Source organism: Macrotis lagotis, chromosome X, assembly GCF_037893015.1.
Source record: "Macrotis lagotis isolate mMagLag1 chromosome X, bilby.v1.9.chrom.fasta, whole genome shotgun sequence".
NCBI classification, from domain to species: domain Eukaryota; kingdom Metazoa; phylum Chordata; class Mammalia; order Peramelemorphia; family Peramelidae; genus Macrotis; species Macrotis lagotis.
This window is the reverse complement of record NC_133666.1, coordinates 17718379-17746103: the sequence shown is the minus strand read 5'-3', so window position 1 is coordinate 17746103 and position 27725 is coordinate 17718379. Positions and strand designations below refer to the sequence as shown.

The 27725-nt window shown below is 43.8% G+C and overlaps 1 protein-coding gene across 2 annotated transcripts in view; it reads right to left on the bottom strand.

The window, feature by feature from the left end:
- The window catches only part of ATP1B4 (ATPase Na+/K+ transporting family member beta 4), a 38139-nt gene extending 10658 nt beyond the window's left edge, over nucleotides 1-27481 (bottom strand). The window contains exons 1-6 of one of the 2 annotated variants that reach the window (XM_074200519.1): nucleotides 27257-27481; nucleotides 18753-18915; nucleotides 11460-11588; nucleotides 11071-11175; nucleotides 6055-6251; nucleotides 300-356 (exon numbers count right to left, since the gene is read on the bottom strand). In XM_074200519.1, coding sequence (XP_074056620.1) covers nucleotides 300-356; nucleotides 6055-6251; nucleotides 11071-11175; nucleotides 11460-11588; nucleotides 18753-18915; nucleotides 27257-27466 — 861 coding nt within the window. In that variant the 5' untranslated portion in view covers nucleotides 27467-27481. The remainder of the gene's footprint in view (nucleotides 1-299; nucleotides 357-6054; nucleotides 6252-11070; nucleotides 11176-11459; nucleotides 11589-18752; nucleotides 18916-27256) is intronic. The other variant, XM_074200520.1, reaches the window with a different exon arrangement.
- Between the last annotated feature and the right edge of the window lie 244 nt (nucleotides 27482-27725).

Below are 27725 nucleotides of genomic sequence, written 5' to 3'. Positions count from 1 at the left end.
AAAAAAATAAAATGGTCAGTGACAAATCTGTGTAAAACAGATTTAAATCCCTTCATTTTGCGCTAGAGTGACCCAATTCTTCCTTTGTCTCAGGGTATTTCTTACCCTCATTCCCCAATCAACATTTGTGAATTCTTTGATATATTTTAAACCCCAAAGAATCCTGGACTCCGACGAGTTAGGGAGCACTAAACATTACTATACACAAACGCACCATGATTAGACTTTTAGTAATATATGGGGACAAGTTTTGCCACAAAGCCTTCTGGGTCCAAAATTGAGTCAACCAGAAACATTACCTGAACGTGGCAGTTGACCTTCACAGGCTCTCCACTGCCAGGCTGAAAGCCTACAATCTAGTGAGAAGAAAAACATCAACAACCAACTTTAATTTAATGGATTTCTATTCATGCACATTTATTGAGTGAGCACCTGTATTGGACGTCGGGGGAGGTCTGAAGATTAAAAAGGCTGTAGTCCTTGCCCGCAAGGAGGTTTTAGTCTCAAGACATGCACAGAAGTTAACTATAATAGACATAGAATATGCTAAGTCCAGAGGGGAGATCCCCCACTCAAAGGAAGGAAGGAAGGGAGGAAGGGAGGAAGGAAGGGAGGAAGGAAGGAAGGAAGAGAAAGAAAGAGAGAGAGAGAGAGAGAGAGAGAGAGAGAGAGAGAGAGAGAGAGAGAGAGAAAGGAAGGAAGAAAAAGAAATACGAAAAAGAAAGGAAGGAAGGAAGGAAGGAAGGAAGGAAGGAAGGAAGGAAGGAAGGAAGGAAAAGGAAGAGAAAGAAAGAAAGAAAGAAAGAAAGAAAGAAAGAAAGAAAGAAAGAAAGAAAGAAAGAAAGAAAGAAAGAAAGAAAGAAAAGAAACACAATTTGTGGAGAATTATTTTCTCCTCTAGCTTAAGCCCCTCTATCAGTGGCATCTTACTGATGTTTCTAGAAGTGGAAACTCCAATCCCCTGTTGTCCCCTCCACTATGATTGTATTTGAAGTTGACCAATAGCGGGAATACTTGGGGTTAAGGAACTTTGTGGGGAGTGGTGGTTACAAGAGACATTAGCCCTAACATTGCTTCTCCACTTGTCCTGGTACATCTTTATCATCCAGCAGCTAGGTGGCACAGTGTGTAGAGTGCTAGGCCTAGAGTCAGGAAGTTTTGAGTTCAAGTCTGTCTTCAGATACTTACCAGCTATGTGACCCTGGACAAGTCACTTAACCCTGCTTAACTTAGTTTCTTCATCTCTAAAATGAACTACAGAAGAAAATGACAAACTATTCCAAAATCTATGACAAGAAAACCCTCAAAAAGGGGTCATGAAGAGTCAGGCATGATTGCAAAATGACTTTAAAAGCCCACTATTTCTTTTTTTTTTAATTTCTTTTTTTCTTTTCTGTTTGAATTTTACAGTTTTCCCCCTAATCTCACTTCCCAACCCCGCCCCGAGAAGGCAGTTTGATAGTCTTTATATTGTTTCCATGCTATACATTGATAAAAAAAAATTGAATGTATTTGAGAGAGAAATCATATCCTTAAGAAAAACTTAGAGATAGCAAAATTACATAAGATACCTTTTTAAAAATTAAAGGCAATAGTCTTTGGTCTTTGTTTAAACTCCACAATTCTTTCTCTGGATCGCAGATACCCCCCAAATTGTGCCTGATTGTTGCACTGATGAAATTAACAAGTTCATTAAGATTGATCATCACCCCCATGTTGCTGTTAGGGTGTACAGTGCTCTTCTGGTTCTGCTCATCTCGCTTAGCATCAGTTAATGCAAGTCTTTCCAGTTTTCTCTGAATTCCCATCCCTCCTGGTTTCTAATAGAACAATGGTGTTCCATGACATACATATACCACAGTTTGCTAAGCCATTCCCCAGTTCATGTACATTCACTCAATTTCCAATTCTTTGCTACCACAAAAACCGCTATGAATATTTTTGTACATGTGATATTTTTACCCTTTTTCCTGATCTCTTCAGGGTATAGACCCAATAGTGGTATTGCTGGATCAAAGGGTATGCACATTTTTGTTGCCCTTTGGGCATAATTCTAAATTGCTCTCCAGAAAGGTTGGATGAGTTCACAGCTCTACCAACAGTGTAATAGTGTCCCAGATTTCCCACATCCCTTCCAATTTATTTATAGCAATAGGGTTAAGTGACTTGCTCAGGGTCACACAGCTAGGAAATTATTAAGTGACTGAGACCATATTTAAACTCAAATACTCCTGACTCCATGGCCCAGTGCTCTATCCACTGGGCCACCTAGCTGCCCTATTATTTTTTTTTAATGTGGAGGAAATTTTTTTGTTGTTGTTTTGTATTTTTATTTTATTTTTTTAAATTTATTTTTATTAAAGATATTATTTGAGTTTTACAATTTTCCCCCAATCTTGCTTCCCTCCCCCCACCCCCCACAGAAAGCACTCTGTCAGTCTTTAATTTGTTTCCTTGTTGTACCTTGATCCAAATTGGGTGTGATGAGACAGAAATCATATCCTTAAAGAGAAGTCTGAGAGGTAACAAGATCAGACAATAAAATATCTGGTTTTTTCCCTAAATTAAAGGGAATAGTCCTTGCACTCTGTTCAAACTCCACAGCTCCTTATCTGGATACAGATGGTACTCTCCCTTGCAGACAGCCCAAAATTGTTCCCAATTGTTGCACTGATGGAATGAGCAAGTCCTTCAAGGTTGAACATCACTCCCATGTTGCTGTTAGGGTGTACAGTGTTTTTCTGGTTCTGCTCATCTCACTCAGCATCAGTTCATGCAAATCCCTCCAGGCTTCCCTGAAATCCCGTCCCTCCTGGTTTCTAATAGAACAATAGTGTTCCATGACATACATAGACCACAGTTTGCTAAGCCATTCCCCAATTGAAGGACATTTACTGGATTTCCAATTCTTTGCCACTAATGTGGAGGAAATTGAGGAGAATTTTTAATAAATAAGAAAGAAAAGGAATCATTGTAGTATTTAAAAAGAAAAAGAACAGAAGAGAATAGGAGGTTCTGAGGGAGATGTGGATAAACAGGATAACTTTGGAACTCATTTGTTGAATTTATTATATTTTTTAAATGTAGGTTGTACATAATAGGGATTCACAATTTTATGGTCTCTTTCTATTCTGTGTTTATGGAAATCCTCATGTTTGTCTATTATCACCAAGTTCAGATTAACAGGTAAATGAAAATAAAAGTGTAAAAATAAATAAACCCAATTACTGCCAAACTACTTTCCAGTTTCCCCAACAATTCTTATCAAGTAGAGAGTAATGTATATTCTTGGGTTTATCAAACCCGGTACTACCATTTTCTTTTTTTTTAGGTTTTTGTTTTTGTTTTTTTAGTTTTTGCAAGGCAATGGGGTCAAGTGGCTTGCCCAAGGCCACACAGCTAGATAATTATTAAGTGTCTGAGGCCGGATTTGAACTCAGGTACTCCTGACTCCAGGGCCAATGCTCTATATTTTCAATGCCTTCTGACTCTTGCTTATTCAGTCTGTTCCACTAATCTATTTATTTTCTATTTTTGAACCAATACTAGAGTATTTCCTACTTTTTCCATTTTCACTTGAAATTCTAGCCTCTTATTCCTCCAAAATAATGTTATAATCATATCTAGTTCTTTAAAACATTCCCTCAGTGACTTTATAGGTAGAGTTCTAAATCTTTAAATTACTTTTTATATTAATTAGCATGACCCAATCATGAACACTATCCACTCAATTATTTGTCTTTATTTATGTAAAGAATGTTTTGCAGTTTTATATGGGAGTGGTGTCTCAAAAGTCTTAGTGCAGTTTAATAGCTTAAAACTAATAAGTGCTCTGGGGAGGCTAGGTGGCACAGTGGATAGAGCACCAGCCCTGGAGTCAGGAGTACCTGAGTTCAAATCCGGCCTCAGACACTTAATAATTCCCTAGCTGTGTTGCCTTGCATGAGCCACTTAACCCCATTTGCTGTGCAAATGCTCTAATTAGTGCTAAATTAGTGCTCTAATAGCTTGAAACAACATTAAGACTTTTGAGACCCCCTCTGTAAATCTTACAAGTGTCTTAAGAAGTTAACTTCCAGATATTTCATATATTTTGTGGACATTTTGGGTGGAATTTCTTATTTCTTTATGGTCTTTGTTAATACTATCTAGAAATGCCAAAGTGATCTAAAGTCATATCAAAAATTGCTCTAAATCATTCCTGATTAGAGAAATGCAAGTTAAAGCATCTCTGAGGTACCACCTCACACCTCTCAGACTGGCCAATATGACTAGAAAGGACAATGATCAATGTTGGAGGAGATGTGGGAAATCTGGAACACTACTGTATTGTTGATGGAGCTGTGAACTCATCCAACCTTTCTGGAGAGCAATTTGGAACTACTCCCAAAGGGCAACAAAAATGTACATACCCGTTGATCCAGCAATACCACTATTGGGTCTATACCCTGAAGAGATGATGAAAAAGGGTAAAAACATCACTTGTACAAAAATATTCATAGCAGTCCTGTTTGTGGTAGCAAAGAGTTGGAAATCGAGTGAATGTCCATGAATGGGGGAATGGTTGAACAAATTATTGTATATGTACCTGATGGAACACTATTTTTCTATTAGAAACCAAGAGGGATGGGAATTCAGGGAAGCCTGGAAGGATTTGCATGAACTGATGCTGAGAGAGATGAGCAGAACCAGAAAAACACTGTACACCCTAACAGCAACATGGGGGTGATGATCAACCTTGATGGACTAGCTCATTCCATCAGTGCAACCATCAGGGACAATTTTGAGCTGTCTGCAATGGGAAATACCATCTGTATCCAGAGAAGGAACTACAGAGTTTAAACATAAGACCAAAAGTTGTCTTATGTATTACATAATTTTGCGATCTCTAATGTTTTCTTTCTTCCTTTTGGATCTGGCTCTTCTCAAAACACATTCAATTCAAATCTATGCATATCATGGAAGCAAATGAAAAGACTATATCAAATTGCCTTCTGTTGTGGGGACAGGGTAGGGAAAGGAAGGAGGGGGGAAATTGTCAAATTCAAAACCTTGCAAAAAAAGATTGGTAGGGGGCAGCCAGGTGGCACAGTCGATAGAGCACTTGCCCTGGAGTCAGGAGGACCTGAGTTCAAAACCCAGCCTCAGACACTTAATAATTGCCTAGCTGTGTGGCCCTGGGCAAGTCACTTAACCCTATTGCCTTAAATAAATACATTTTTAAAGTATTGGTAGAAGCTACCAGTGTATGTTATTGGAAAACAAAATACTTATATCCTAAAAATTACTACATAGAAATATTATTAAGTTTTGTGTCTTTATTTTTATCCTGCTCCTTTACCAAAGCTGTTTTTCACTGTGATTAGTTTCTGTGATTATTCCCCGGAATTTTCTATGCACCTTCCCATGCATTCTGTACTTCCCCCCTCCCACCCTCTTATAAATAAAGTGACGATAATAATAGCTAGCATTTACATATTATTTTAAGGTTTGGTGAATGCTCTAAAAATCTCATTATATCCTTATGACTACTGTGGGAGGGAGATGCCTATTGTCCTCATTTTACAGATGAGGAAACTGAGGAAGTCAGATTAAATGAGGTGCCCAGCATTACACAGTAGACATTTGTCTACTGTGTCTAAGGCAGAATTTGAACTCAGGTCTTTTATACTTCAAGTCCAATATTCTTTGTGCTGTTCCACCTTGCTAGTTGCTAAGGTGGAGATAATATATGTAACCTTAATATGTGTGATCAGTCTTAATCATTCTTCTATGTTGCTCTACTGAACTGTTTTTCAGGGATTGTATGTTATGGGGTATTCAATTGAAGATATGCTGAAGTATGTATTGTACGTATCATTGAAAAGTTTCTGAGAGGACAAAAATGCGACGGGAGCTAAGAGTGGGATGGGTGAATGCTTTGCTTTGAATGAGCAGGCTGCTTGCTTGTCCTGACTTCTATCTTCCGGCCAGATGGCCAGGTTTATTGAGTGTGACAGAGGTATCAGGCTCCAAAGACCTTAAGCTCCCTCTGGAGGCCTAGGTAGATCTTACCCGGTTCATCTTCAAAAGGACACATGGTTGCCCAGTGGAATAGCCAAAAGTTGGGTCATCAAGGCCAGAGCAGTTCCCCAGAAACGAACGCTTGAACTGACAAGCTTTCTTCTCTTTGTCCTCTGCTCCCTCCTGAAGGAAATACTGTCCAGGGGGGCAGTTCAGATTCTTTTCGTCTTGAACACTATCATTGTATGCTATAGTCAGAGAGAGGAGAAACAGAGGATGTTGTCATGGGAAGGCCTCCCTCTTCCCACTTGGGCTCAGGGAACAGCAGGCAATCCATTCAGTTCTCTTCACTAACTCCCTCTCCTTCCCTCCCCACCTTATTATCCTCATTTTACAGATGGGGAAACTGAGGCAGTCAGATTAAATGAGGTGTCCAGCATTACACAGTAGACCCGTGTCTAAGGCAGAATTTGAGCTGAGGTAGTGCTTCACGGCACAAGGGAAACAGCTGCTAGCTGGGAAAGGACAAGTCTCTAGAGCCGATACCCTGTGGGATGCTGCAGTCCCTTTCAGCTGTGACCCCATTAGCTTTGTTAGGGTTGGTGTAACCCTGCCTCTAGGGGCAGATCCCATAGCAGGCGCTCAATCAAAGGTTTTTGAAAACAGAAATAAATCAAGGCAATAGAATAATGCAGACATTCAATATATCTATATGTGATAAATCCAAATCAGTGTACAATAGAGGATGAGAGAATCCGGGCATTAACAGGAAACTCCTAGGTGACCTATTCCCACTCCCAGCCAGAGTTCCTAGGACCACTTTGTTTGGACCGGATTTGGGATTTTATTGCTCGGAGCAGCTCCCAGGTGAAGAAGCGTGGGATCAACACTTCCTTTTCCATTTATAGTTGGGCAGAGTTGCCTGGAGAGCTGAGAGGCTGAGCGATTTGTCTAGGTGCCATAGCTGGGGTATGTCAGAGGCGCGATTGAATTTCCAGGTTGACTATCTACTGTGCCAAGATAATATCAGAAGTAGAAGATGACAACAACAAAAATAATAATATGATAAAACCAGACTTGTGATTTCATTGGTGTAAGGAACTTTGGGGTTTTCTTTTTGGTTTTTGCAAGGCAATGGGGTCAAGTGACTTGCCCAAGGTCACACAGTTAGGTAATTATTACATGTCTGAGTTTGAATGCAAATTCAGCTCCTCCTGACTCCAGGGCCGGTGCACCACCTAGCTGCCCCTGGTGTAGGGAACTTGCAATGAGGACATTCCCTTTCACAGGGCAGACTGACTTCTCTGTAAGTGAGTGTCTTAGAGACATGCATTGAGCTCTGATAATTAAAAGACGTGCCCAGGTCTCCCAGTCAGCATGTGTCTGAGATGGGACTTGAACCTGGGTGTTCCCTACACCGAGGCTGCTTTCTCTCCCCTATCACTTGCAACCTTTCAAACATATTTAGCATTTTACTATTTGTCATTGTGCTTTTATCTCCACTTTTTCATTTCATCTTCATAAAATCCTTGCAAGGCAATTAGGGCTATTAAGACCTGGTCTAAAGATAAGAAGACAGATTCGTGAGGTCTCATTTCCCTTTCCCTTGGTCTGGAGAGTGGTTGAGTCTGCAACATCCGGAATGGGACCTGCAAAATGCAGTCCATTACTGAGTTCCCTGTTATGCAAGATACCCCTCAGATGGATCTCTGAACATCATTAGCCTCCGTGATTTCTTTTTTGACATTACTAGCGCTTGGGTGGCACTCAGACCCGGTTCTCCATCTCCATTACAATGCCAGTCCCTTCATACTTCTGGTCAGAATGCCAATAGTGGGTCAGAATTGTACCTAACGGGTTGCCATTTGCTTATTGGATTTGACATTAACAGGCCCCCTTAGAAAATGGAAATCCGCTTCTGTTTACAGCTGCACTTTTTTAAAACAACACTACGGTCAGCTCAAGGGTGTTTTTCCCAGTCTTTTTAAGGAAAACAGCTATGTTCACATAAATAATTTTTGAAATAGACGCTAAAGTCTTATTGTTCCTCTTGATGTACTTCCACTAAAAATAATATGACGTGGGCCTGACCCTTATTGCAAAACCCCGGGGCCTCGTGGGAATGAAACAGATCCTCTGCCTGCAAGATATTTCTTTTTCGAAGACCTGCCCTTTTAGCAGTCCCCTCTTCTAAACAGTTGCCCTGTTGCTTACAGTTGATCGAAGAAATAAATAAAATATTAGACCTGGAAAGAACTTTAGAGAATCAAGTTACAGGATTTGAGCTCTAGAACTGGGAGGGCCTTCAGAGACTTATCTAATCCACCTCTCATTTCATAGAGGAGGAAACTGAGGCCCAGAGAGGTTAGTGACTTAGGAACATCAAATCGTGAATTTCTAACAAGAAGACCTTTGGAAGCCGTCTAGTCCAACCTCCTCTTTTTTACAGTTGAGGAAACTGAGGCAGAAAGGAGATGTGCCTTGTCCATCATTATAGAGTATTGGAGACTGGAACCATGTCTTTTGGGTTCAACATCCAGTACTTGAATCATTACGTGAGACACACATCTCAAACTGGAAGGAATATTAGAGACCATCTAGTACACCCTTGCCGTCTTACAGCTGAGGAAAAGAGTAGAGTGATTTGCTCAAAAAATAAGCTCGCTGACTCCATAGGCAATGTACTCCCACTGATCTATGCTGCCTCTACTCTGAGCTTCTCGCTGGGGAGAGAGAAAAATGAGATTCAGATTTTCTCAGATTCAACTTGTTCAGCCTCAGAAACTTGCCCAAAGGCACACTATGACTTTGGTCATACAAAGGTCATGCAAAGTTGATCTCAAACCTGACTCAGTCCAGTAGCATGCTTTTTTCTACCACAGGACCTCTCTTCAATCTTGTTAAGACAGTTAAATTAATTTGACTGGCTTTCCCCTCTCTGATTTCAGCTCTCAGACTCATTATCTGATTGGCCAGTGGTTACAATTGAGTAACAGAGCTGATGGCAAGAAGGAAAAATATATGGTTGCCACTGGACCAAGCCAACATCTTTTTCTGCCACTGGACCATCCCCAGGGTCCCCCCTAGCCCTGTCTCTTTTGTGCTCTAAAGGCCTCCCCAGCTCTGAAAAACTAGAGATCTCTCCACTTTCTGTTAGGAAGGAAGAAAACAAACATTTCTGAAATGTCTACTATGTTCCAGACCCTATATTGAGCTCTTGACAAATATTATCTCATTTGAGCCTCACCACGTTGGGAGGTGAATTCAATTGTCATTCTTATTTTACATATGAGGAAACCGAAGCAGAATTGGAATCATTTGCCCAGGGTCTTATAGCTAGTAGTGTCTGATACAACATTTGAACTGAGATCTTTCTGACTGCAGGCCCAGTGAGCTAACTATTAAGTCACCCAACACCCAACACCCAACACTGTTAAGAAAAATTGCTGGGGGGTGGGTGGGGCAGCTAGGTGGCACAATGAATAGAGCACTGGCCCTGAAGTCAGGAGGACCTGAGTTCAAATGTGAACTCACACCCTTAATAATTACCTAGCTGTGTGACCTTAGGCAAGTCACTTAACCCTATTGTCTTGCAAAAACAATGCTGGCCCAGAAAATATAGTCACTGCATTATTTACTTAACTACTGATAGTTGATCCTCTAGAGTCCAGAGAGAGACAGAACTAATGATTCTAACCCTAATTTCAGCTGCAACATTTAGGGGCAAAATGTTTACATCAAGGACTCCTGCTGGAGCTACTTTTGTGCTGCTGGTCTCAGATATCCCAAGAAGTACAGGCACTAGCTCTCTCCATGGAAAGTCTCTAGCCCTGAGAAATGATCTCTTCTTTCCAAAATGTATAAGTGTAAAAAAAAAAAAAAAAAAAAACCACTGCTCAGGAAGGTCCTGGATTCAAATCCTCCTTTTGATACTTACTGGATGTATGATCATGAAGGAATCACTTTACTTCCCAGACCTCAGTTTCTTTATCTTTAAAATGGGGATAACAATATCTATAATCCCCATAGGCCCATCTTTTCATTCCAGTTTCCTATTGGGTGTGGTATGTCTGTGAAACATGAAACAATGATCTCCAAGAGATTAATAATTAGTATTACACAGAGACTGAGGAGGAGACTCACAGACATAGATTTGGCAGGGACCTCAGAAGCCATTTAGTCCAACCCGGCTCATTTTACAGAAGAGGAAACTGAGGATTCATCTAAGGTCACAGATAGAATTGGGTCATAGACCCAGAGAGAGAAGGGATCTTAGAGGCCATCTAATCCCATCTCCTCAATTTCCAGAGAAGGAAACTGAGGCCCAGGGAGGTGACTTTTCCAAGGTTGCCCAAGCTCACAGGAGCATAAATCCAAAGTTGGAAGGGATTTTAAAAGTCCTTTAGGACCAACCTCTTCATTTTTCAGATAAGGAAATTCAGACCCGGAGAAGGAAAGGAACGTGCTCAAGTTCTCACAGGCAGTAGGCATTAGAAGTGGGATTTGAACCCTGGTCCTCTTCCTCCAGTGCCAGTGTTCTTCTCACTGTACTACTTTGGGGGAGGGAGGACAGGAATGAAGGATATTGCCAAGGACATGTGTGAATAAAAATGAAGATGTTCTGGTCACAGGATGAAAAATGACTTGCTGACAGCTCAGGTGACCCACTGCTATCCTCAGGATGTCAGGAGACGCTGAGGAAGGCTTCGGACATGTTGGATGATCCAACATGGTGGATGAACTTCTGGGAGATCATGGATAAGAAGTACAACAGGTCAGGCAGGGTTGGATCATAATGTAAAATACTGCAGGGAATGTTAGCAGAGATGAGATCCTAGGTCCAAGGGCATTAGAATATTTGAGAGTGTTACCAGTCTCATTGGATTGTTGTAAAACTCAGATGAAATCCCAAATGGGCACTATGATTAGTCCTACCCCATCTAATTAGCCTTGATCCAAGCTGCAAGGGACTACAGAGGCCCCTTTCTAAGCGCATCCCCCTCTAAGAGTCCCATTTTTAGCAATTCCTTCATTCTATCACCTTCCCCATCTGGATGATAGACTTACGCTGAAGGAAGTGATGCAAGCTGTCCACGTAAGAAATCCACGTACTACGTTCAGATGCGTTGAAGTTGAAGACAAAACTGTATGTGTAGGGTCTAATCATAACTCCTGGCAAGGGAAATGGACCTTGGTAAGATTAATCCAGACTTGGTCCCAAGCCCTTTAAAGATGAATCTCTATTCCCATGAAACCATTTCCTCCCCCACCCCAGGCAATCAAAATGAAATGGACCACCATCTGCCAAGTTCCATTTTACATTCCCTCTTAATAATTACATCCTTAAGTCATTGCCGGGAAGAGCTGGTAGCGAGCAGAGGCCGGCCAAGCGGTACAGGCAGCCTTGAGACAGTGGCGCAGGATGGCCTTGGCACTGCTCTTGGGGACTCACTTACCAGGGGGACTTACTCGATCCCTGTAGATCGGGATATAAGGGCTGATGGTCAGCAACATGGTATACATACACAGAGTGAACATCCCAGCCAGGAAGGCATAGAAGAAAAGGTAGAAGAGTAAAATCAGGCCTACAGTGGAAGTCAAAAGAAAAGCAGGTTAGGAGGCCTTCCAAATCTCCACCTCCTAGGCCCACTAGCTCTGAAATAAGAACCTATACTTCCTTGTCCACCTTGGACCATGGGACTATGGGAGTCATAGACCCACTCCGCACCCCTCCACCCCCCCCCCACATTGGCTGCTTAATCTCCTTCAGGACGATGTCATTCATTTGGAAGCTGATCACTTGGGAACAGGGCCCTAACTGAAGGGCACCTTTGTACTTTCCCTCTGCAATCAGTCAGTGACTCAATCCAAACACATTTCTGAAGGGCACCGTACCAAATACAAATGAAGCTGGCCCTGGTTTCAAGGGGAAACAGGAGGGACAAGATGTGGAATCTCACCCAAAGGGGGAGCCTCAGATGAAGAGTCCCTTCTCCCCCTGCAAATGCAACATACTGTCTTGGAGAACTGTCTGGCACACTAAGAAGGGTGAAAGTGACTTCGCCAGGGTCACAGAGCTGTTTGTCAGAGGTGTGAGCAATCAGCAGGGTGATATCAGGGTGGGCTTCATGGAGTAGGGACTGCTCTGGAGGTTAGGATGGAGGGCCTTGCAAGCATTTGGGACAGTCTGGCAAAGGCATGGGAACGGGAGAGAGACAGTCATATCCAGCGGACAACAAGGAAGCCAATATGGCCAGACTGTGGTCTGCATCAAGGGGAGTGATGGGTAACAAACCTGGAAAGGTAGGACCATACAATTCAAAATTTAGAACTTGAAAGAACATTATTGAACCCAGCTCCCCCATTTTTTCAGATAAGACAACTGAGACCCAGGATGGTTAAAGTGTCTCGCTCTGGGTCATACAACTAATAAGTATCTGAGGTGGGATTTGCATCCAAGCCTTCCTGACTCATGTCTCATACTCTATGCACTGTGCCAAGGTGCCTCCAGTCAGCTGTGATGAGCTTGAAACAGTTGAAGAATTTGGGTTTAATCTTGGAGGGAAAAGGAAGGCAGCAAAACGTTTTGAGTAGGGGAGTGCCATGGACAGACCTGGGCGCCTGTGTATGGGACACACTGAAAAGGAGAGAAAACAGTGGCTTCATAGGATCATAGCTAGGACATGAATCCAAGAGTCCGGGCAAGAGAAACTGAGAGTTTGAACTCAGGAGCTGACTCTGTAAACAAAGGGAAAGATGGATACTACAGATGTGGTGGAGGCCAAATCAACAGGCCCCAGCAAGGGATTGGACACATGCCTGTGAGTGGAAGGGAAGGATGGATACTACAGATGTGGTGGAGGCCAAATCAACAGGACCCAGCAAGAGATTGGACACATGGGGAAAGGTTAGGGATGAAAGTTTCAAGTTCAAGTGCCCAGAAAGATGGTGGCATCCTCAAAAAAACGAAAGCTTGAAAAAAGGGAAAGGTTTGGGGAGAAATTTAGAGTTCTGTTTTGGACATGTTGAATTGGATCTGTCTACAGGCCATTCAAGTAGAACTATCTAATAGGCAGCTTGGTGATGGAGCTCAGGAGAACAGACTAGGCTGGATAAATTACGCTGGGAGTAATTTGCATAGAGAGAATAATTGAACCCTTGGGAGCTGATGAAGTCATCAAGTGAGCTAGAGGGAGAAGGAAAGGGGGCCTAAGACAGAAATAAAAGAAACGCTTGGGTTGGAATTCCATTGAATCCCTGATGGAAAGAGAGACCCAGCTGGCTCCTGGATCTGTTTGACTTGCCCTGGGATGGGCTCTGTCCCCTAGAGAAGACTGTGGGACAGTTAACTGTAGAGGAACTCCAGACTGAGGGACTCCAAAAAAAAAGTTTGTGCTTAGGGGTGGGGAAAATGATGGGAAGCTCTGGTCTTTCTGAAAAAATCTTGTCTCCTCCCTCTCAGAGGGCTTCCAAGGTAGGAATTGTCTCTAGATCTGACACAAGTAGGCACTCAATAAATATTTGCTGCTTGATGATCCTGCAGAGGTTCCCTCCAGCTTCCTGGAGGAGAGAGATTGCTGAGCCTGGGAGAAGGAATAGAAGCCAAGCTGACTACATACAAATCAGGATGAGGTGGTAGAGTTGGGGGCAGGGAGAGGGAGCTGAGATATTTGGAGGGGAGGTGAAATCCCTCCCTGCTACCAGGCCCCATCAGAGGGCCCTTCCCAAGCCTGGCCCATCATTCCTCTCCCTATCTGCAATCCTTCTGGGAAAGACTTGAAAGGCTGGGCTCTTAGGGATGAAGCTAAGCAGTGTGAGTCACTGTTTATATCATTCCTCTGGGTTAGCCTCCTTCTCTCCTAGGGTGAGGGGAGGCCTCAACTCAGCCAATCTTCCCAGAAGACAGTGGCTCCTCAATCTGGCAGGGACAAAATGCCACACTGCCCACTCCCTATTGTACCCCCTGCAAGTCTCTTGGCAAAACATCCTGCTTTCTATGCCATCCCCTGCCCCTCCTCATCCAACCCACTGTTCATCCTCTGCTCCTCATCCTGCTCATTGTCTGTCCCCTGCTCACCCCTGATCTTACCTGTCTCTTGTCTCCTGCCTGCTCCCCATCATAACTGCTACCCAGATCCTGGCAAAAGGCATACTCCTTTTCATGCCCCCCTGTCCCCCCACCCTACCCACTGCCTGTCCCCTGGCAAAGCATCCACACTTCCAGACAGGCCCAGGGCAGGAAGGGGATGTCTTTTGTGCAATTATGGGCTTGCACTATTCTCTGACTCAGATCACACCTGAGCATCCTTTCAATTTCACCTCAGCTTCCAAAGATTTCTTATGTACCTACTATGTGCAGAAACAGAGTGAGTTACACGGCAGTAGAATCAGTTTCCCCACCACCACCACCACCTTCCCACCCCTCATCCAGCAAGGTGCCGAATCTGGCCATTTCTCCTCCACACCATCTCTCCATACACAGCCACCATACTAGCATGACTTCTCCTTCCCTCTCACTCAGACTATCACAGCAGCTTCCTAACTGGTCTCCCTGCCTTATCTCTCCCCACTCCATCCTAACCTCTACATAGCCATCAAATTGTAATTTGACCATGTCATTTCCCTCCACTAGAAGCTTCAGGGCCTCCCTATGGCCACTAGGATCAATTTTAAACTCCTCAGTCATTTATTTAGCTTTAACCCCTCACCCACAGCCTGCTTTCCCAGGTTCTCTTTCACAGGTTCCATGGTCCCGCCATATTGGCCTCCTTATTACTCTTGCTAGAGGATAGTCCATCATCCACATCCGTTTATCTGCACAGGCTATCTCCTATGTCTAGAAGGCCCTCCCCGCTTCACCTTTACTTCTGAGACTTAACTTCAATGCTCCTTCCTACAACAGAATGCTAACTTCTTGAACGACAAATGTTTTGCTTTTGGTTTCCCATCTCCTGTGCTTAGCACATTTTGAATGATGCATCAGAGAAGATATCTATTATTACAGGATAAGGCAGAAGAGTGACACAAAGGGTTACGTGACGTCTGAGGACAAGGTCATGACTGGGGGGTGGGGTGGAGAGAGGTGGGAAGGGAGGTGCCCAGGATAGGGGAGGCATCTGGGTTGTATTGCAAAGGGTACAAATTTAAATGGGTAGGAATTCAAGGAGCCCTTACAGGTATAAGGCACAGCACAAACCAAGGCAGGGGTGTGGGGTGTCCAGAGGGAAACAGGAGAAGTCTAGTTTGACTGTCTGCTGGAGAAGTTGGCTAGAGTCAGACAAGAAAGTCAGATAAATTTGTGGGGACCAAAGAGGCAATGGGGAGCCACTGCAGGGTTTTGAGTAGGACAGTGGCAATGAGAGAAGCTTAATTTGGAAGGTGGATAGGAAGAAGAGAGAGTGGAGACCAGAGAATCCACCCAGGTGGGCTGGCATGAGGTCCTGAACTAGGGAGAAGGACGCAAAAGCAAGGGAAGGAGGGCAGGTTGGAGAGAGGGCCTTGGGGTTTGGCCATGGGGAGTGAACCTGTCTGTCTTCACTGCTAATCCAGATAGCAATTTATGGGCACTGGAGCCTTGAGATCTGCACTATCTTGCCTGTCCCTGGGGAAACTGTGGGAAGTCCATACCACCACACCCTCTACAGGGCCCTGATTGACACTGGTCACTCACCTCCTGGCTTCTCTTTCTTAAAGAGGGTGATTTCTCCTCTAAAATACAAGGTGTATCATAGGAATAGACTGTAGGAGGGATGGAGAGCTGGGTTCAGATCCTGCTTCTATCTTGAGAGCTCCCACTCTCTTCCCTTACCACACTGCCTCCAGGACTTCATTGCCTTGCCTCTGTTTCTTTCATATCTAAGAGGTTCCAGAGCAACTCCTCTGGGAGTTGGGATGGGGTGGTGCCTAGCTCTGCCAGCCTCCACTTAGGTCCTAAAGTCACTCTCTTGGAGGCAAGTCCATCCGCCAGCTGCCAAAAGGTCCAGAACCAGCCACTCCATTCTTCTGGGGAAAATGCTCATTACAGCTACCCCTTACAGCTTTCAGATAGAACAAAAGAACAAACCACAGGCTGCTGGGTCCCTTTTCCAGAAATAGGGAGAAGTCACTTCCTTACTGGGCAAGGGAAGCCTGTGGTTGAAACCAATGTTCACACTGTTTCACCTGCTTTTACCAAAGTTTCTATATGTCTCTCTCTCTCTCTCTCTCTCTCTCTCTCTCTCTCTCTCTCTCTCTCTCTCTCTCTCTCTCTCTCTCTCTCTGTACAGATATATATGTGTATATACATATGGAATATAAGGCAGGAGCTGTCCACAAAACCACTTCAGCAATTTAATACCTCTTCTCGCTCTCCCACCTAAAACCTAATAGTCAGATGTCTGCCTTAAGAATAAAAACAAGGGGGCACAACTTTCGTTAATTCTTTGATAAGATGACTTCTCTGGTGAGGAAATTTCCTTCACCCACACAGATCAGCACTTGGAGGTACAAGTAGTTTTAGAGAATTGCCTGGGGGAGGAGAGGTACTAAAAAGTTAAATGACTTGTCTAAGACCACACAGCCAGTAATGGGTCACAGATGAGACTGGAGCCTAAACATTTCTCCCTCCAGAGAATGGCTTTCTAGTCATTTCTCATATTTGCTAAAACTGCCTTGAAGTTTTGGTACATCTGCCATATTGACTACATGATCACCAGGATGCAGAAACTTGAGCTCACAGAGTCCATAGGTTCTTGCCCTCTTGCCTAGCTCCTATAGAAAGAATACAATTCTATTTTATGTGGTTTGATTAAAAGGAGTGTCATACTTTGCTCAAATGTATGCAAATAAAACTTTTGTAAACTGCAAGCCTATCTTCCCATTGTCTCAAAATTGCTGTTGCCCCCCCCCCCCCCAGGATACTTAATTTCTCTTCTTCTGAGGTCTCCTCAGCTGGCAGGGGCTTCTTACTCTGCGAGCTGTCATTTTCTCACTTTCTTTCCCCTAGTTCAACTGTCAGAAAGTCAATCATCTGCAAACACTTGGCTGCCCTAGGGGAGCTGGTGGTTTAAAGAAACTCTGTGGGGAATGCTTTTCTGAGAGAAGAATCCCATCTGAGTCTCCTTCCTGATTCAGCCCCCATACAGCCACCAGAAGCAACTTGGGAAGACCACATTCCAGAACTTTCCCTCTGGCTCCTTTGTTTCCTAGAGAACGAAATACAAACTCAGCATGGCCTGAAAGACCCTCCACTATCGGATGCCCACTTCACATTTTCAGCATCCTTACTTATTTCTTTTCCCTTCACACACTCTGCCTTCTGCCAACAGACTGGAGGTGTTCTTTGAACTCAACTCCACTGGTCTTACCTTTGTTTAATACTTGGCCCCTGCTGCTGATGTTCACCTCCCCCCCCCATTCCAGTGATTACTATTCTGGCCTTCCTTCTATTACCTTGCTTGTACTTAGCTTTGGACTTGGATTCCCCAGAAGAATGTAAAATTCACGCAGGTAGTGATCATTTTGCTTTTTATCTTTGCCTCTCCAGTGGTCTAGTAAAGTGCTTTCTGGCTAGTAGGGGCTTGAACTAGTTTGAATTCAATTGAAAAGTAAAGAATCTGCTATGAATCTTTTCTGTGAATTCAGATTTTTTTTCAAGAAAAAAGCCCAAGTGTACCATGGGGTTAAAAGATATTAGAGAGTGTGATGGAATCAAATAATTTGAAGCTAGAGAACCCACCACACCTCTGCCATTTACTCCCTCTGTGACCTTGGGTAAATAATTTCACTTCTTGGCCTCAGTTTCCTCCCCTGTAAAATAAGGAGTTTGGGCTCAATGACCTTGAAGCTTCCTTCAAGGTCTTTATACCTGATTCTACAACTTGGGTTTGAATTCAGGTTCTGTTACTGACTAGCTGTGTGACCAGTGATTACAATGAAGTCAAAGGTTCAAATCCTGGCTGTCACTTGCCATTTCGGGGACTTCTAGCAAGTCCCTTCCCTCCTTGAGCCTCAATTTCCTCTTCTGTAAATGAGAGAATCAAGTAGCTGGCTTCTGTGGTCCCTCCAGCTCTGGACTTAGAATTCTATATGACTGTGGACAAGTCCTTTCCCTCCCTGGGCCTCAATTTCCTCTTCTGTACATGAGAGGATTGAATATCTGACTTCTGAGATCCCTCCAGCTCTAGTCTTAGAATACTGTCTATGATCTTGGTACAAGCCCTTAACCTCCATGGACCTCAGTTTTTTCTTCTGTAAATGAGAGGATTGGGTAGCTGGCTTCTCAGATCCCTCCAGGTCTGGAACTAGGACCCTTGTATGTATGTATATATGTATGATCTTGAACAAGTCCCTTCCCTCCCTGGGTCTCAGTTTCTTCCCCTGTTAAGTGAGAGGGTTGACCCCTTCCATGCTCCAGAACTAACTCTGAACTCTCTTCTCCTCTCTGAGCCTGTTTCGTCCTCTTTTAAATGAAGTGGTTGAATTAAATGACCTTGCAGGTCCCCTTTAGCTTTACCTACCAAGACTCTGACTACACTCCCTGATCATCCCAAACTTCTTGCTGACCAACAGCTTTCCAAGCCCCATCTGACAGTGCCGCCATTTCCACCACTATTCCCTTGGAGGAACTCCAGTGAGGTGGGCTTGGACCCAAGGTCCTTTCCAAGGGGGCTCCCAAATCCTGCTGTGAGAGACATCCAAGTCACCCTTCCCAGGGTCACAAATCGACAGGGGAACAAAGACACAAAGCAAAGCAGATAATTCCCACTTACTCCAGCTCTGGCCTGACCGGCCTAAAAACTCCCTCTTCTCAGGGTCCCACAGGTAATTTTTCACTTGCTGCATTTTGGCTGCCAGACTCCACTGTTCGGTGGCCTGGGCCTCGGCCTCGTCCCGATCCTCTGAGTGAAGCTGGTTCCCTTCATTCTCATTCTCCTGGAACCAAGACAAAACACAAGCCCCTTTTTTGGAAAAAGAAAAAAAATCTTTCCAACAGCCCATCCCACTGGCCAAAAATAAATGGAAAACCACTCAAGAATTGGCTGCATTTCAAAGTTCCATTTTCCCATAATCCAACCTTTTGTTACCAGAGGCAAGATTTCTCTCTTTCTGGATTTTTTGGTTTTGTTTTGTTTTGGTTTTTGATGGGTTTTTGGTTTTGGGGAGGCAGTTTTGGAGGGAGGTAAGATACTAAATCCTCTGACTTAAATTCAGGAATCTTTTCTTTGAGGGGCCAACTCTTTTCTCAACCTCATCTATTTCTACACCATTCCAGACCTGTTTGTGTCAACATTCATTCCTGCCATCTTTGGTTCTACTTAATTCTGAGTGCTCAGGTCTCAAGGGTTAGAATAGAGAATGGGCTAGCCCTAGACAGGTCTTGAGAGGGGAATTTTCTCAGTGTAGGATGGGGTTCTGTCAGAGGAAGAGCTGAGGACCATGAGTCTTTGTGTAAAGCCATATATATATATATATATATATATATATATACATATATATATATATATATATTGATGATATAAAACATCTACTTTTCAATTTCTCTCATCTTTAGTAAATCTGAAATATTTTTAATTAAAATGTTTTCAATGACCAAAAATCTATTTTTCCCTCCCACTTACCCCCCCCATTTAAAATAGAAAAGAAAAACAAAACTCATATTACAAATGTGTATAATCAAGCAAAACAGATTGCCACATTTGGCCATTCTGCACCCTGTGTCCATCACTGCACTATCAGTATATGGATAATATGTTGTATCTTAGGCCTTCTGAAATCATGGTTGGTCATTGTATTGATCAGTATTCTGAAATCTTTCAGACTCTTTCCAATGTTGTTATTGTAGAAATTGCTCTTGTGGTTCTGTTCACTGTGCATCAGTTCATTTAAGTCTTCCTGGGTTTCTCTGAAACCATTCCTTATCAACAGGACATATCTGAACTAAGGAAGATGTAATGCAGTGAATAGAGTACTGGGCTTGGAGTCAGAAAGCCCTGAGTTCAAATTTGAGATATTTACTGACTGTGTGACCCAGGACAAGTCAGTTCACCCTGTTTGCCTCAGTTTTCTCATCTGTCAAATGAGCTGAAGAAAGAAATGGCAAACCACTCCTGTATCTCTGCTAAGAAAACGCAAAATGGGTCACAAAAAGTTGGACATGACTGAAATGACCAAACAACAACAAACCATTTACTATTACGGGCCTATTAGAAGGACATCAGTGATGGCAAGCTTTTCTCAGTCTTTCCAATCAGCTCATAAGAGATAGTGCCTACCACAAGAGACAGTATGGCCTGGCACACTAACTAGGAAGTGAGAGATCTGGGTTTGAGTTTCAGTTCTACCTCTAACCTGCTGCAGAACACTTAGTAAATCCCTTCAGTGACCTGGGTTTCAGCTCCCCATCTTCTTGGGATAATTTGTCTCTTGGGGTTCCTCCTCCCTTTGGAATTCTATGATCCCTTTTTTAGACCTTTCAGTCTGAAAATGGTCAGGAAATATCAGGACCCCCCCAGATCTAGAACCTAACAAAGGTCTCAGGGGCCTGGATCTTGTCCAATACCCTCATTTACAAAGGGAGAAACTGAGGCCCAAGGAGGAGAAAGAATCTGCCCAAGGTCACCCCTAGGATACTAGATCTAGAGGTGCAGGAACCTGCAGAGGCCAGTTAGTCCAATACTCATTTTACAGAGGGGAAACTGAGACTTAAGGAAGGGAAATGAGTTGCCCAAGGTCACACAGTTCATTGATATAGTTAGAATTGAGAATGACTTAAGGAATCATCTAGTCTATTCCATTTATTTTATAGTTGAGGAAACTGAGTCGCAAAGAGGTGAAGGGATCTGCTCAGAGACTTTAGACAAATGATTGCTCAGATTATTGACTCTTGCAAGATTTCAGAGAATGGTTGGAACATACAAGAAAGACTTTGTGGAGAGGAAGGGGTGAGGGGAGGGTTCTCAAGCCAGGACTGGAAAGATGAGTAGGCTCCATGTAGGTTTTCCCAAAGCCAAGTTAAAACGGTTTTTTGGGAAATCCACTGTTTGGAGTTATCTAACCAGACCACTATTCTGGATTCTTACCAGGGCAGTCAAGCCTTGCTGAGTGAAGCAATATAGGAAAAACGCAGCCTGGTTGCTTGGCCTACCCAAAGAGGTAGGTAAAATGGTCTCCATCTCAGCCGGTTGACAACAAACTCCTCTTCCTACCCTCTAAACTGACTCTCTTTCCTTATTCTGGTTAGCTTCTGCCCCTGCTAGTCTCCCAGGCCACCCAAGCTCCATCTGAGACTTTAGTTTCACCCTTCTCACTGCCAGGCCCTTCCCAATACAGCATTAAATGGAAACTCACCCCCCACATCTGATAGTTACCAAGTCCTGTACATTCCATTATTTGGTGTATCTTTCCTCTTCTCTTCACTAATAGCCACCACCTGGTCCAGGCTTGCGCTACCTCTTGCCTGGAGTATCATAGTAAATGCTTAACTGGCATCCTTGCCTCTGTTTCTCTCCTCTCTAATCCTTCCCACACTCCACTATTAAACTGGTATTCCAAAAACACCTCCTCCTCAACTCTTCCCCACACAGAAAAGTTTGCCTGGGTGACCTAGGACAAGTTACTGAACATCATCAAACCTCAGTTTCCCATCTTTGTCCCTTGGTTTCCTCTGCTAGAAAATGAGAGAGCCCAGTCAGATGTCCTCTGAGGGTGCTTCCAGATGAAGATCTGGGTTTAGATGAGTTTTGACGTTTCCTTCTAGCTCTAAATTATAATCTGTGAATACTTTCAACTATAAATTTATCTTATTCTGAAATAATCGAGGGCAGCTAGATGGCGCTGCAGTGGATAGAAGGACGGGTTGGAGGCAAGATCAGAATTCAGATGTGACCTCAGAAACTTGCTAGCTGTGACCCTGGACAAGTCACTTAACTCTTTGCCTCGGTTTCCTCAGCTGTCAAATGAGCTGGGAGAAGGAAAATGGCAAACCACTCCAGCATCTTTGCCAAGAAAAACCCAAACTGGGGTCATGGAGAGCTGGACACGACTGAACAATAAATTCTGATATAGTTTCCTTTGTAATCACTTCTACATATTTCATTTTATGTATTTAAAATGTGATTCTGAGAAGGAATGGTCTGTGGACTTCACCTGACTGCTTAAAGTTTCCAGGACATCTACAAAGGTTAAAGGTTTAAACCACAAAGATTAAGAACTCCTAACCTAAAGGATGAAATAAAATATCCTGATCCTGACATTCAAGGCTCTCCTTTAGATGATCCCAAACCTATTCTTTGGGTGTTCTTATCTTCCATTATTTTACCAAAACTACCCTTCTCTCTAAATAGGCCAGGTATTCAACATCCCCTTCAGATGCTTTGTGCCTTTGCTCAGTTTGTCCTCAATCTGAAATGTGCCTCCCTGTCTTTTTTACCTCAGGGACCTGTCTCTTCCACTAAGCCTTCTAGATGCCCTGGCCTCCCAGAGAAAGCTTTAGTCCTGCTGTCATTTCCTCTGACCTAGCTCCCTGCTTTGTGAGATAAGTACATGCATAATTTGGGCCTCCTCAAAGTACCCTACAGGGGTGGACCAAGTATGTGTGAAACTGGTTTGTCTCCCCAGCTAGATTGCAAGCAAAAAAGAGGGCAGAGTTTGGCTGACATAGCGTCTTTCTGTGGCTCTCTCTCCCACAGGTCTGGCCCATAAAAGAGCTCAATTATTTTCCTTGTTTGAAAGCACCTTTAGGCAGTCAGGTGAAGTCTCCCCCACTGAGACACTAGCAGTGATGATAATAATGACAATAATCATGGTAATGATAAGAACCCAGCCACCAGGCCCAGGGGCATCAGGGCCTTCCTCAGGCCCATCTGGCTTGTAGCCTGTTCTTTGCTCCCTGGGGGTTTGCCAAGATTCCTTGCTTCAGCAGCAGATGAGATTGGGCTCCCTGCTGGCTGAATCTCAATAGCAACTGCATTGCTGCACTGGTCAGCCACTGGCCCTGTAACAGTACCTGGAGGAACAGAGGGAGCCCTGAGCCAGCCCCAGGGCCTTTTGGGTCAGGAGGGTCCTTGGTCCAGGAGGTGGGGGAGAGGGAGGGAGATAAGGGGGAAGGGAAGAAGCTGAGCTCTGAAGTCTGACTCTAGGGAGGAGAAGTGCAGCAAAGATTCATGGTTCTGTAGCAATGACCAAAAAGCAGAGACTGGGAGGCTTCTCAGGGACCACTGCAGTGATGGGTCCCATGTCACCCTCATAATGCTTGACTGGCTTAGACTATGCTCTAACAAATTATGTGACTATATCTTCCTCCTTCCCACCCCTTCTTCTTATAGCTTCTTCCCTCTCTCCTTCACTTTTTCCTTCTCTTTGTTTTCCTCATTTATTTATTCCCTCCCTCCCTCCCTCCCTCTCTCTCTCTCTTCCTTTCTCCCTCCTTTTCTTCCTCCTTCTATTCCTTTCCTTCCCTCCTTTTCCCCTCCCTTCTTCTCCTTCCCTCTCTTCCTTCCCTCCCTCATTCCCTTCCTTTCTTCCTCCCTTTCTTCTTTCCTTTCTCCTTTTCTCTCTCCCTCCCTCATTCCCTTCCTTCCTTTCTTTCCTTCCTTTTCTTTCCGTCTCCTTCTTTCTCTCTCTTCCTTCTTCCCTTCTTCCTTCCTATCCTTCCTTTCTTCTTTCCTTCCTTCTTTCCCTCCCTCCCTCTCTTCCTTCTCCCTTTCCTTCCTTCATAAACATTTACTCAGCACCATCTATGTCCAAGGTGCTCTGAGGGCAGGAGCACCCATACTGATGAGCTGGCAAACCTTAGAATATATCCAAGGTCCTGTCTCAGAGCTTCCCTAACCCTAATCCTTGCATAGGGTAGGACTTTCACTGGTCCCTTTATTTGCAGGCCAATTTCCTTTTCTCTGGTCCCTGCCACCTCCACTCTCCCCTACTTTCTCCTTGGTTAGGTCAATTGTACCCTTACTCCTACACCCATCCTCTCTTCAGACTGGAAGCTGGGTGTGTGTCTATGTGTGTGTGTGTGTGTGTGTGTGTGTGTGTGTGTATGTGTGTGTGTGTGTGGTGGAGGGATGGGGGCAGTACTATTCCTGAACAGCTCATTCTCATGGAAAATCAGTGACTCTCAGGGCTGGTTTCACTATAGGTCACATATGTTGGGCTGTTACTAACTGAATATTGATTCCAATAGATGCAGTCCCACCCACTAAGAGGCTACTGGACAAACTTAAGGGTCAGGGGACTCAAGGCCAAATTCTTCAACTTGTCAACGTGACCTTAGAAAAATGTCTTTTGGGGACCTCAGTTTCCTCATCTGTCAAATGGCACTATGATACCTACACTACCTACCTCAGGGGACTAGAATAATGAATAGAAAATGTGACCCAAATGTGACAGTTGTGTCATCCCATTGGCTTCTATTCTAACTTGTATAGGCAGAGGGGGAACTGTAGTTGCTGACAGTGTAGTGAACTGTGTTACACGTGGCTATGGGAGTCATCCAATGCGTTCTTGCAGGCTCTGGCAGCTCTGGTTCTGGAGGGTTCTGCCAGACTTGTAAGGGGGCTGCTAAGGAATTGTGAGAATGTAGTGAATGAATGAATGTATGAATGAATGAAGGCAAAAGTATTTGCTAAATACTGGGGTCTCAAATATAAGGAAATAAGGCAATTGTGACCCTCAAAAACCTTGCATTCTAATAGGGTAAAACAACATCTAAGAGACTGGTCTGAGAGAATGGTGGTTGGAGTTTTAAGGCAAATGATCCCGTTCAGAAACCTTTATGTAGCACAGGGGATTGTGCACAGTTGTAGCACAGTTGATTGACTGATGGATGGAATTGCTTCCTTGAGAAGAGCTGGCACCTTCCTTCTACTTCCCTATAAAACTGTCTGTTAAGTCTCAATTAAGGGAGAGTGGGCCCTCTGTGCTACTGGAGGACTTCCCATGCCAATGGATCTGTGGGTTCTTGCCCTATGGAAGCCACCCTTGCCTGTCGTGTCTGGAAGGTAGAATCCACTCCCCATCTAGGCAGATCCATGTTTAAGCAAACCCAGCCTACAAAAATGCTGATTTCCCCAAGTGCTAAGTTAGTTCTGCGCATAGAGAAGGCCCAGAAATACTTGGTGATTAATAGAATAATAGAATTAAGGTTCTTTTAAAGAGCAAATTCCTCTTAGTGCCTGTGAAAGTATCTAATTCTTAGCATGACTTTTTTGAAGATGTTAGACGTGTAAACTGAGGCACATTGTTATGTTTTGCATGGTTCAGTGCCCTAGAGTTTGTAACCATGAGATGGTGGAGACTGAGGTAGGAAGAATGAATTCCTTGGAAGGGAAGCCTCTCACACACTACACATAGAGATCAAGGAATCAAGGTCTCCTTTCCTTGTTCCAGGATTACCCTCCTTAGTTGTTGCTGCTAAATTTCCCTTTAATCCCTAGGCCAGAGTAGATTGGAAAAGACACTCCATCTCCTGACTGCAGGTGTATTCATTCATTGGCTGTCCTCCTTGTCTGGAACATTCTTCTAGCTCATCTTTTCCTCCTGCTTTCCTTCAAATGCCAGCTAAAATCCCACATCTTTTTTTAAATTGTTTTTTGTTAGTTTGTTTTGGCAAGGCAATGGGGTTAAGTGACTTGCCCAAGGTCACACAGCTAAGTAAGTATTAAATGTCTAAGGCCAGATTTGAACTCAGGTCCTCTGATTCCAGGCCTGGTGCTCTATGCACTGCATCACCTAGCTGCCCCTTTGGTTTTTTTTTTAATTTTTGGTTTTTTAAATCCCATCTTCTCTAAGGAAGCCTTGCTCGGCTCCTCTTAATTCTATTGCCTTCCCCCTATCAATTACCTCCTCTTTATCCTGTATAAATGTTGGGACACAGTTATTTTCATCCTGTTAGATAGTGAGTTTCTTGAGAGCAAGGACTGGACTGTCTTTGCTTCTTTTTGCACCCTGAGGGTTCATCACAGTATCTGATAGAGAGTAGGCACTTACATATTTGGTGACTGACTGATCAAAGAAAACTTGCCAGGGTGCCCATTTATCCAGTTCATCACTAGTCTTCTCAAACTCCAATGGCCAGAACTCCAAACAGGGCTTCTGATGAAGTCTGACCAAGATAAAGTACAAGAGGAGCAGCAGCAGCCTTGTACCAGATACTCTGCCTTTTAAAGTAACCCAAGATTGCACCAGCTTCCTGGCTGTCACATCAGACCTTTGGCTCCTATGGAGTTTGTAGTCTACTAATATCTCCCAGATCGTTTTCAGATGAACTGATTCTTGTGCACATCTCCCCAGTCTTGTACTGGGGAAGTTGATTTCTTTTATCCCAAATTTAAAATTTGACATTTATCTTCAGTGTATTTGATTTTACTAGACTCATCCCAACATTCCATCCAGTCAAGTTTTTGGTAGATACTGATTCTGTCATCCAAAACAGTAATTATTTCTCTGAATGTTCTGCCATTAGAAAATGTGAAAAGCAATCTAAATAATGGGTTAAAAAAAAGTATCCAACTGCCCAGTCAAAGCTGACCCAAGAGGCCACCTTGTTTCCTCCTCTTCTTTCCCCATTCCCAAATCCCTTAGAATCTGAATGGGGGCCTATCCTCAGCTATAGGTGACAAACATTTCAATTCTAGAACCCCAAGCAAAAAAAATCAGAAGTGTCATTTGAACCTCTAAAGATCTCCAGAGAACTAATCCAGAACAGGGAATGTGGACAATTGTGTCCAATGCAATCCTGTTTGAGTTTCTGGGGTAGCAAATATTTTAACTGGGAGGAGAGTATGTTAGTATATTAATTAAAGGATCCCTGATCAATTGAGTCCCTCCAATCCATTGAATCCCTCCAGTCCATTTGACGAAATTAAAGGGCCTGGATCTTTGGCATGAGGTAGCACTTCCCATGAAGCTGAAGATACACACTGACCCCCTTTCCCAATTTTTTCATTGTTAGTTTTGAAATAAGGAGAACAGGTGGGAAAAGGGAGTCCCTCCTTGCGTGGGTCCCAGGCAAATTCAGACTTTGCTCACTGGGATTCAGGTGATCTGAGCATCCTTTGGTTTAATGTCTCCCCAGTCTAAAAAGGACCTAATTACCAGTCCTAGCCTCATCCAACCTTAGGACTGGCAGCAAGACCCCGGGTAATCATTTTGGGGCTGGTAAGAGAGCCACAGGCACTGTTGATCATGAAACCAGATTTCCACCACCCCAGCCCTAAAGACCCCACTTCCCACCAGTTGGACCATAACAGCGATCCCACCTCTCCCTGGGACTCACTGGCTTGCTGGGCAGGTTCAGAGAAATGTCCTCAGCCCCTGCAGACTTGGAGTTCCTTTCCATGGCTTGGTGGGGGAGAGTGGGAATGGCCAGGAGGGTGAGCCGTCGGAAGGCTAGGTGGTGACTGGCAGCACAGGCTGTGGGAGACACTGGGCATCCCATGGTGATGAGCCCTTTTGGCAAGAAGCCTCCCCAGAAATAAGCTGACATTTCCCTTGCTACCTGACTGATTGGCGCACTCCCTGGAGGGAAAGCTCTTGGGAGAAAAGCAAGCTCATCACTTATAAAGAGGCAGGGAAATTCCAGGCTGAAGGAATGAGAGGAGCCCCCCCCCCCAATTCCTGCCTCCTAGAATTCAGCGGATCCAATGGGGATCTTTAGATTTTGCATATCTTGAGAAAGAATTGGATATTAATAAGGGTAGATGTTGGGGGTGGGGGATGGCCAAGAATAACTTGCTTTGCTCATA